We start from the raw sequence: 12084 nt of genomic DNA, 5'->3' as shown, positions 1-12084 counted from the left end.
CCAGAGATACCCCAAGCTCCCCAGCTGGAACCCTGCTCCTGCCAATGTTAGTAAGACTCTGACTTTATTAAAGATGAAGTTTTGAGTCTTCATCTTGTACTCACTTTTTCATTTTTAACTCTCCTACCCTAAACCATCCATGGACATTCACTTGGGTTTTTATCTTGACAGAGGCTTACTTCTATAGATTAAAAATAGCAGAGCAGAAGAGTTGCTTAGATCACCCCACATCGATGTTCCTGTACATAATTCTTCAAAATATCCACTGATAAGGCTTTGTGACAGCTTTAGATCCTATTTAGTGCCTTTACTATTAAAAAGCTTCTTCTGACCTCCAACCAAATCTTCTTTGCCACATGCAAATTATTTCTTGCCCTTCTTCCCAGTGGATATAAAAAAAAAATGATCACTTTCCTCCACATAAAAATTGCTGACATGTGAGTAGATCTACTATGCCCCACCTTCAGTCTTCTGTTTGAACCAAGGAACTCCTTTACCTCACACCAGCTGATTTTCCATATAGGTATTATGGATGCTGCCAACTTTGTCCACAAGCTTTTTCGAGTGTGCTATTCCATAGAGCTAATTATGATGTTAATTATCATAGAATCATAGAATCATAGAATGGTTAGGGCTGGAAGGGACCTTCAAAGGTCATCTAGTCCAACCCCCCTGCAAGAAACAGGGATATCTCCAACTAGATCAGGTTGCTCAGGGCCTCATCCAAACTGGCCTTGAATGTCTCCAGGGATGGCGCATCCACCACCTCTCTGGGCAACCTGTTCCAGTGTTCTACAACTCTCATGGTAAAAAATTTTTTCCTAATATCCAATCTGAATCTACCTCCCTCTATTTTAAAACTATTACCCCTTGTCCTATCACAACAGGCCCTCCTGAACAGCCTCTCCCCATCTTTCTTGTAGGCCCCCTTGAGGTACTGGAAGACCGCTATAAGGTCACCCCGGAGCCTCCTCTTCTCCAGGCTGAACAGCTCCAACTCTTTCAGCCTGTCCTCATAGGAAAGGTGCTCCAGCCCTCTTATCATCTTCGTGGCCCTCCTCTGGACCCTCTCCAACTGGTCCATGTCCTTCTTATGTTGGGGGCTCCAGAACTGGACGCAGTACTCCAGGTGAGGTCTCACGAGGGCAGAGTAGAGGGGGAGAATCACCTCTCTCGACCTGCTGGCCACGCTCCTCTTGATGCAGCCCAGGATGCGGTTGGCCTTCTGGGCCGCAAGAGCACATTGCCGGCTCATATTGAGCTTCTCGTCCACCAGTACTCCCAAGTCCTTCTCCTCAGGGCTGCTCTCGATCCATTCACCACCCAGTCTATATTTGTGCCTGGGATTGCCACGACCCAGATGTAGGACCTTGCATTTGGCCTGGTTGAACTTCATGAGGTTGACACGGGCCCACCTCTCCAGCCTGTCGAGGTCCCTCTGGATGGCATCCCTCCCTTCCAGCGTGTCCACAGCACCACACAGCTTGGTGTCATCGGCGAACTTGCTGAGGGTGCACTCCATGCCACTGTCCACGTCACCGACAAAGATGTTGAAGAGGGCCGGGCCCAACACGGACCCCTGAGGGACACCACTCGTGACCGGTCTCTACTTGGACATCGAGCCATTGACCACTACTGTCTGAGTGCGGCCATTGAGCCAATTCCTTATCCACCGAGTGGTCCATCCATCAAACCCATGCCTCTCTAGTTTAGAGAGAAGAATGTCGTGCGGGACAGTGTCAAAAGCTTTGCACAAGTCCAGGTAGATGATATCCATTGGTCAACCCTTGTCCACCGATGCTGTCACCCCATCATAAAAGGCCACCAAGTTGGTCAGGCACGATCTGCCTTTGGTGAAGCCATGTTGGCTGTCACCCACCACCTCCTTGCTCTCCATGTGCCTTAGCATGGTTCCCAGGAGAATCTGCTCCATGACCTTGCCAGGCACAGAGGTGAGGCTGACCGGCCTGTAATTGCCCGGGTCCTCCTTGTTCCCCTGGGTCCTCCTTATTCCCCTATAACAAAATAATTGTGTCTGTTTTGTCACTTACATTGGCACAAGTTAGAATGAGAATTACTTTTTCTTTCATATTGTTAGTCTAAACTGAAGCAACGCTTATTTTCTCATTTCACATTAAAAAAACCCACACAAAAACCAAAACACAAGCCCCAACATGCACCTATACATCTCTATTAATAACAAAACAGCATTGGTTTTGAGCTTAAATTAGTCCATTTGAGATTATTAGATATAATTGCACAACAATTAAGGATTGACTGACATGAATCAGATGGAATAAATTGCGTTCCAAAAGTAGCCAGGATAAAGTCCACAGGACTAGCCTCCATTCTGATGTACAATATTTTGTTTAGAAAAGAGTACTAGGTTTCCATTCCCACAGCATTTTGCTAAGTAATTTATTAGTCCCTTTTGTCCTCAAATGGAATAGATCATTAATTTTAACAGCATTATAGTTCTGTCCTCTGACTAGAGATCCATATAAAAGTTTAGCCTATAGTTCTGTCTCCAGCTTGACAAAGTTGGCTGGGAGTCCTACAGACTTTGAACTTCCATTGATAGAAGTCAATATTATTAGAAAAAATACATGAAAAAGATTTTAATTAAACATATGCAAAATTTCCTTTGGCTTCAGGGGAAAGGTTAATGAAGCTAGTGTCACAGGCACATTAGAGTTCACACGCCATTACATTCAACAGCTAAAACTAAGGACCAGATAATAAACATAAGCTGTTTTAGAAGTTGTTTTCTACCAAACATACAAGTGTTTGACATGCAAACCCTTGGCCAAAAGCAATAAAAGAGTCAGTTGACAGAGAGCTCAACCTCAAGAGCTAAATTTAAAAATAATTCAAAATGAAGCAAAGTTCATGCTGAAGAAGTATGCTACAGAAAAAACAGCCAGAACAAGCAGAAACACCACAGAGAAAGAACTCATCAGCATTGCCCAGCTGTTTAGGTAAGGTATACCAAACAATAGGAAAGAAGTACGCAGTACTGGAATGCTGTTATACATTTACTGCATAAAGGCATTAACATATGCAAACAAATGTCACTGTAACTCACAATAAAAGAAATAGTAGAAAAATGGTCTATCAAAAAAATATCAGTTGGCATAGTGAATGATAAACACAAATAAACACAGCTATTTTCATACTGGATCTCGAATACTGGACAGATACAAGCGATAGAAATATAAGCAGTGCACACTAAATAAATGAAGTCTCCTTTGTAAAGTAAGAAGTACATAAAAGAAAGTATTACTGAAGATGGAGAGCTGGCTTACACAAGATAGAAGATCTTTTGCCCATATTTAAGAAGAACACACAAAACTTCAAAACAACAGCTTCTGGTATTGTATCAGGCAAGATACAATCAAAGTTTATTTTCAAATATTCTTTTAATAATTTTTTTTGCCTCTTAGTCCTTGAGATTCATGTTTATGTCTATATATTTTAAATTGTTCATACTCTCGAATGCGACACTTAGAACACGTTTTCATTGCAAGACACAGAATAAGATCCGAACAACTAATGAGCTCATGTATGAGTGTAGCAATCTGTCATCTTGCAGCAGAGGATTAAAAGGTCATGTTATAATAGCAGCTTTGTTTCTCTCATATAGAGTGGTTAACAACAAAAATTGTGTTTTCAATTTCATAAAAGTAGTAAAGGAACTAGCAAATTGCATTTTTCATATGGACAGTTTTTTCACTGCTAAAATCAGAAATGAAAAAAATTTAAAAACAAAAAACATTAATTAACACAAACAAAAAAGAATTACATGAGTATATTTATTTTATTTCTGATCAAATACAATTTCTTTAGCCCTGAAAAAGCATTAAAATTTTATTTGCATATCTGTAACAGAAGTGAAAAAGGAGCTCCCCTTATCTGTTGTTTATAAGGTAGTTAAAGCATTAGCTTTATACTTACAAGACCTGGCAGTGGGAGAGCCAACTTTATTTCCCTTTCACACCTGAGAAGACGTGAATCCATATCATCCTTTTCCCAGGAGATTGCCCTAATTACCATTCTGTAGTTATTGTGAGGTGCTTTCACAGGAAGCTCTTCTGTGAAGCTTTCCCTCTTTATATAAAAGAATTTGATATTAATAGGAGCTGGGACTGAGATCCAAGTGAATTCCTTGACGACAAGCTTACAGCCATACACACAGTCTTACTGTTTCCATCTTATCCCTCCCCACAAGCTTCCTCCCCTCAGGTTTACCAGTTTGGCCCTCCATGAAACGAAATTGCCCCTTTTTATTTTTTTCCTTTTTTTTTTCCTTTCCCCCCCCCCCCTTTTTTTTTTTTTTGCAAATCATTTTAAGACAAGAAATGCGTTTTCAACTAAAACTATACAGGCTTTCCATGTCACTTTTGTGAAGAAACATCATACTTTTCTGAAAGAATGGAAACGATCAGGTCACATACATTGTGTTTGATACTGGGAGGGCAGGTGGCATGAGTTTTCATCATTCCCTATCAGGAAAAGTTTAAAAATCTTTGTGTACCAGATCCATAAAATTTAAACTAAATATCAAGCTGTTCCTTAAGAAAAATAATTGGTTTACGTGGAAAATCTGAACATTATGCATTATAACTGAAGGAAAAATGTTTCCTTCAAACTTTGACAATAAAGAACTGGTCTCAATTACCTACATCCTTCTTATTCTCATTCAAATTTTCCATTAACTGCAGTGGAATTTCTTAGTAGAATTCAAACAACAAATATTCAGAGGAGATCTCCTTTTTCACTACAAGAACAAGATCTGGCCAAAATTTCAGCTGTGGGGCGTTTCTGTTAGAACATTTGAAAAGTCTGTCCACATTGTATACATACTCCATGTGAAGATATTGAATTAAAATTACCATTTAGTATTGCACCAAGTTATATTTTATGATAGTATTCATGACTGAAGATAATAAATTGGCAGAACTCGAAGCAACAACCAACTCTAATTCTGGTCAGACCAAATATAAACATGATAATGCTTAAAAACAAACAAACAGAAATCAGTCAGCTGCTATACAGCATCATAATTGTCCCTGATAGTCAACGGAAGTTAAAAATTATAATCAATCTGCATTCATTTCAGAAAAAAAAAAAACTTTTTAAATGAAAAAATAGAACAATAGCAAGAAAAAAGGTGAATATTCCCTGCCAAGATTTCAACACTGAGAAAAAAGCCATCCATGAAAAGCCTCTGATGATGTTTGATTTGCCAACCACACTAACATACCTTGCCGATGGCACATTTCTATCACACCTGACAACAAAGGAATATATTAATGGAAAGCAATAATGAAATTTTTAAGCTAGCATGTTGGGTAAAATGTGGGTCCCAATTAAGTCAATGTCAAATACCCATCAATTTGTAAATATCCAGGATTTTATGCATATGGTGCGGAAAGTCTTCAGTCTCTTGGCAACAGCTTCGTCTCTAGCATAATTTTCAGAAACAGCTTTAAACGGACCCCAAATTCTATGGTTTACTGACCACAATTCTTGATTCTGTCATTACTAGCTTGGTCCTGACACTAGTGCCTTTGGCGTTATCTGTACAAGAGCAGCTAATTTCCATGAAAATAATTTTGTGTCTATCACCTTGTTGAGGAACCACTTTTCAAATGTTCAAATTATAAACCACAAGATAAAAATACCACCAAAATTCTGACATCAACTGAAGTACATAATAATAAAAGAGTCTTTTCTCAATAGTTGAGTAATATTCGTGCTACTATTTCTCTTCATTGTGATTTGTCCTATATGTTAAGTAAGAAGCGAAACACTGTGGTGAAATTGGAAGAAATTGGAAGATACACGATTTCAGTTCATACCTGCTGGCTTATAAACTCCTTATACTTTATATGATCAGAATCCTCTGCAATCAATGGAAAGACAACTCAAATTTTCACAAACTCAGGGATCAGACTAAAAGTTTCACTTCACTTCCTAGGCACTTAGATAAAAAACATTAGTTACCTATAAAAATATAATAGTAATTATAAAAGCAGTCATCATCCAAGTGACTGAAAAAATGCAGACTTTATGTATAATGAAAATGAACAATAAAATTGGGCACTCATCACTTCCATGTGTTGCTCTTCCATTCATCTAATAGACTTTCAAGTCAGAACATAGCAATATGATAATTTGTTTTGATCATCTATGAAGTGCACTAATTTCCTCATCAAGCCTATGACTTCTGGTGAACTACATCATGTTTGGAGAAAAAAGAAACTGTTGCAGCTTTTTATTATGAAATTTTATCACCAAAGAAATCTATTAGTGAAATCTTTAATTTTAATAGAATCTTTACTGAGTAAATTAAGCTTTATTTCTTATTAAATTGGTTTCACCAGTTTTCTGTTTGTTGTCAGCCAAAAGCGAGGAGTTTTAGTGCTGAACTCAAAAAAGCATGTAGGTCACAAATGTTCCCATATGATCTGAGCTGACAATTCTCTAAAAGCACTGCATGAATTAACGGTGATGTAGTTCATATCACTAAGTCTACAACCAATAATGGAGACATTTACGCTACTAGTAATACCAAGATCTGCTCGTGTGCTATGGGCATACTGTGCCTGGAATCATTTAAGTACGAATGTGGTAAACTAAGATCAATACCATCTATGTCCAACAGGAGGATGAAAACCTGCAGATGTTGTATGGAACTCACTGTAGATACAATGCCAAATATAACCTATGCTAACAGAAGTGCTACCTTGTACAAATGCAACATGTATCTCAACACTTTCAGCAAATGTTTCTGTTCTAATTAGAGGTTTGAATAGGAATCAGTGACCTAGAGCACTGAGTGAGGAAAGTTGTATTCAGATGCAAAGAAAGCCATCCTTTGCCATTTGTTCTTTTTTTAAAGAATTAACATTCTCGCAGTGAGATCAATTTGCTCAACAAGTTATTGCATTAACCTTCTCAGTAATTTTGTTTAGCTGCTTTCAAAGCAGTCTCGGAAATTCAGATTTTCATACGCACTTGAAAATTCAACGAAAATGACATTGTCTGTTTTTCAACAATCAATCAAATAGAACCTGAAATTTTCCACTGAATAACCTTCCCCTCCCTTCCCCCCCCTGCACATGGTACTTCAGAAGGCAACTGTAATTCAGATTCATTGCATTTATGTACTTCACACCCATGACTATTTACTATCATCAGAGACAAGTTCAAACACCAGAGTGCTCATTGGATGGGAACTCCAAAGATCAAATTGTATGTTCAGACAACCACATTTTTCCTCTGTGGTTCCAGCCTTCTAAAATCTGAGAGTCCTGCTGTTAAAACACCCTCCCGTAAACCTGAAGAAGGATAAGTGACCTACCTTAGAAAGTCCGCCTACTTCCAAATAGAAGCAGATAATGAAAACATTCCAGGTGACCCACAGGGCAGTCCACACCGTGTACTAAACACAAAGCCGGATGAAAGCAAAAAGACAGAAAAATAAAATGTGAAGATGAAAGGACTTTTTACTGAGCAGATCAATAATAAAAAACCTGATATCAATAAGCATTTTTCTTCTGGGAACAGCTAAGCGCAGAGAGCTCAGAAAAAGAGTTTTCCCTACAGAAGCCCCCTAAGAACTATAGGAAATCACAAATCCAATATTCTTTGTGCTTTAAATACATACCAATAAAACAGATTTATTTTTTACTATTTTACACTATCCTACTAGTACCAATTAAGTCCAAAATGCTGACTTAAACACTGTTTTTGGGGCAACTGTGAGTCCTTCATAAATCATGATTTAGCTCTGTTAAAGGAGATTCCAGAATAGTACAATAATTTAAATAACCAAATATCATTAAAATAATATTTAAATATTATGAAGAAAGACACAAGAAAAAAAAACACCACCACCACCAAATAAAACAGAAAATCTATTGATCTGATAATTTGGATTGTTTTTAAAAAAACCCAGCAGGTAAAGGGTAAATCTGATCTCTTAAGAGTCTTTCAGTAAAAGGTATTCTAATTGTACTAAAAATAGCTCACTGCTTCTCCAGCCCTTGTGGCCACCAACCCGATCTTACAATACACACTTCACAGTTGAACATATCTGTATCTCTTCTGAGTTCTCCAGTGTCCTATCCCAGTGCAAGACTGAACTCACACTCCACCCATGGCATGAACGGGAGATTAATTTGTCTACCTCAAATAATTTTTTGCATTTTAGATGTCAAGATAATTGACTGGCACTATTTCCTTACAGACGCACTGTTTACCTACATACAACTGTAAACTACGCCCAATTAATTCTCCAAGCAGCAGACCTCAGCAGCATTCCTGTCTGACGGGCTAAGCGCACACTCCGCCACGCTGGAGCTACACCCACCTGAGAAACGTGATGAGCAGCAACGCTGCTACATTGCATTTACGTGCTAATAACCTTCACGATGGAGAACTGCTGCTAAGTGGCTTTGTGAGTCTAATTCGCAGCGACCCGGTGAGGCTAACACGCTGTTGTTTGCTTCAACATACTCAGTAAAGCTCAACACCCTCATCTACAACATGCTACATCCCATTTCCTTTCCATGGCTGCTGTCGGCTTGGCTTTCTTGGGCAGTTTTCGGTACTTAGTCTGTTTGGAGATGACTATGGCATAAGAAGAAGATCATCAATAAAAAAAATAAGAGTAACGCTCCTGGGCCATCTCTTCTGGCTTGCAGGGAAGGGCAGCGTGGCAAATGAAGGCTGAGTTATATACAAAATAGACAAAGATGCTGTGGTCTGTGAATAGTATAAGGTCTGTACTATTCGTAAGATTAACTTAAAAGAGGATATCCCATTTTACCACATTTACTGACTTTGTAGTAACTCATCATAAACTCCTGATTTTCCATTGTAAGTCCTCCGAACGTCAGGTCCATAGTGCTCAAAATTAATGAACACTGAATACAAGCCCAGCTGCTCATAAAAGGCAGATTTCAGAATATTCAGGAGAATTACCCATTTTAAGAAAGAATTTTTTATCTGTCCATGATTGAAATCTGTCATCACAACAACAGAAAACCTACTTGATCTGCCAGGCCAAGCCAAATCTGTTAATGGCCTCATTCTATCCCATGGGCACCAGTGACAACTCCGAACCATGTAGGCAAAAGCCATCTGAACATGCTTCTCAGGCCAAGTTACCCTGCTTTACACAGTGAGGACCTGTTTGGTCCCTTATCCACTGTGACGATTACTGAAAAGGAAATGCAGGTGCAAAGTAGGTACGCACCTGGAAACCCAGCTGCTGTGAAAGGCAGAGGCTCTTCCTACACTCTCACTGAACTGCAGGAATATAAATTTAGGCTCTGTTTTCTTTAAGAACATAATAATTACATATTCAGTAACTAGGACTACATAATTTTTAAAAGCAGGAAAGTTATTCTCCACGTTTGAAAACATGGGTTTTTTGGTTATGCAAGTAGCAGATTTTCTCCTTGTATAGTGTCATAGGTACTTAAGGAAGACTACATTAAAAGAAAAGTTTCAAGACAGTAAAATTAGGAAATGTCAGAATCTTGTTATATATGTCATGAGTTTTTCTCTTTTGTGGATGTGCAATACAATGCAAACATTAATTAGATCATCATAGGTATATTTTTTATTTCAAAAGACCCTACCTTACTCCATATGTTTTATGAACAGCTAACTCAATGCTTCATTTCTCTTTGTCGCTCAGACCCTGCTCTGAGGACAGAATATTAATTTCCTCGGGAGGTTTTCTAAGATGCTCATCGCTGTAATGCGTGAGAGCTGCACAAACATTACCTAATTTATTTTATGTTATAAGGGAATGATACAGCTCTCAATGCAAATGATGTTCTGATACATGCAGAGATTACATTCAGAAATATTCATACATTATAGGCATCCAAATTGAGATGGTTAAGACTTCATTTTTCAGAACGCTTGGGGTTATACAGCACTTTATAAGCTCACTATTCAACTGCCAGTGGCTGAGCATACAGCACTTGTGCAAATCAGACCACAAGGTCTCAAGACAAGAACCCAGAACACAAGGGGAAAACCAAGCACGTGAGAAGTTTGATTTGAGTGACTCACTTTGTGTCAAAAAAGGTTTCGGCAGTTGAGAGCAGAGATAAAACTCAGCTGCCCAGCGTAGCCTTCACAACAAAAGCAATCCTTTTACTCTTGCTGTCAAACGCCTCATTCTTCTCATGTGCTCTGCTTTCCGCAAATCAAGTTTCTGTTCCATAGCTACTGTCGCCAGAAAACCCCCAAATGTCTGTCCTTTCTATCGCAACTGAGGTGCCCCTAGAAAAAGAATTGGTATGCATCCACACGGTTCAGAACTGCAAATATATGAAACGGTCACATTAAGATTGCACAGGAGGGCTTTAATAACAGCTTTTCTTAACTTTTGAGTGTTCCTTCCTGAAAAATTTGTAATACTTTCTGAACATTATGTATGTAAATTCATATGTATATGCCTTCGTAAAAAAAAGAAAGTAACAATATTCCATTATGTGGCATCACATTAACACCTGCTTGGGTCGCTAAGAGAAGCACAACTTTGAGATCCATTATGAAGACCTCTCCTTTGAGCTAGCAGAGAATCTGCCTGCAGTCCCAGGTTGTCCTTTGTGCAAAGGAACAACAGGTAGGGGAAGGTGTCATGCACACTGGTAGACATTTGCTTTCAAGGGAGGAGTGGTTAGGCTCCGAAACATTGGGTCCGCACAGTCTTCATTTCCCTCCCAAGGCACCTCACCTAACCTATTTTATGACCTGATCTGCCATTCAAGCTCTCCCACCCCATGTCCTGAACACCAACTACCCTGATGGTCCTGCTGTGTCTGCTCACTCTTACCCCCCCACACCCAGTGATTCCTGCCCCAGTTCTTTGGTCGGCCATGTTCAGCGCCCCCAGTTCAGCTGGTCTCAGGCTCAACATCGCAACCTTCACTGTATCTGGCATGAAGAAGGAATTTCCCACACAGGTGGAATCAGTAAGAAGAGTTGGGTTTATTTATTTTATATCCCATATGATGCACTACTTAAAAATCATCTGGACGTTTTTGTCTAACAAATTCTTTCTGCTGGAAGGATCTGGGACACTCCTGATAATCTTTGCTGATTTCTCCCCATGTATACTTTCTCGCTTTTGGTCTTATGCACAAAGGATTCTATACTATGTGGTGTGAGGAAACATTTGGAGTCTTGTAAGTTATGTGGAGAGAGAACTCCCTAAACCTTACAGGTTATACGTCTATTAAATTATTGTTCAGCCCAGTAAGGTTCCTTTCAGATCCCCTTTCTTAATGCCAGTCTCTCTATAATAGTAATATTTCTATACCTTTTTTTGAGTCTACAGATCATACTGAAACTGATGCAGAGATCCCTTTATATACCAGTGAAATACAACCACTTCTAGAGTTAAATCATCGGTATTAGACAGGCACAACGTCACAAAAAGAAAGGGCTAAGCTAAAATGCAAAGGATGGCTTCTTAAACTGAAAGGTGAGAGAGAAAAGGGAATTTTAAGTTTGAATACTGCAAGGATTGTGGGATAAGTTTAGCTTTAATGAATAAACTGTCTCAAGTGTATATTTAATCTGAAGTGCAACACCTCCTCCGACAGTGTCTTGGCATTAGGGGAAATGAATGTTGGCTCAGGGATACTTGCAGGGAAAGGCAGCAACTACTGAGTCATCAGATCGTCCCTCTGTAATACCCAGCTGTGCCTCAGAGGTGTCAGTACTTACCGAGCCCTTCTTAGTCATATTTGTGAAAGACGACAAGTAAAGTGGCATAAATCAACATGATGGAACAGTAACAACTTAGGACTCACCAGGAAGGATATCCAAGGAGTAATATTGGATACCTAAATATTTCACGTGTTTTGAGTGTCTGTGAAAACATTGGCTTGAATATTGTGTGAAGTATGCATTTTTATTTTTTTTTTAAGAAACTGCGTTCTGGCTTTTCCGGTGTACACATTGCCTATATATCCTATTATTTAATGCAATAAACTAAAGCAAGTAGCAATTAATTCCTCATATTCCCTCTAATTAAGTGTATTATTTTCA

General features: G+C 38.9%; 1 protein-coding gene across 1 annotated transcript in view; it reads right to left on the bottom strand.

Annotated features, from left to right (window-relative positions):
• Positions 1 to 12084, bottom strand: part of NKAIN3 (sodium/potassium transporting ATPase interacting 3) — a 398603-nt gene that overhangs the window by 188691 nt on the left and 197828 nt on the right. Inside the window, exon 3 of the mRNA XM_086609314.1 lies at positions 7367 to 7447. Within this exon, the coding sequence (XP_086465440.1) occupies positions 7367 to 7447 (81 nt within the window). The remainder of the gene's footprint in view (positions 1 to 7366; positions 7448 to 12084) is intronic.

This window comes from Tauraco erythrolophus, chromosome 3, assembly GCF_009769465.1.
Source record: "Tauraco erythrolophus isolate bTauEry1 chromosome 3, bTauEry1.pri, whole genome shotgun sequence".
Lineage (NCBI taxonomy): Eukaryota > Metazoa > Chordata > Aves > Musophagiformes > Musophagidae > Tauraco > Tauraco erythrolophus.
Note: the sequence above shows the minus strand (reverse complement) of the source record. Positions and strands in the feature narration are given on the sequence as shown.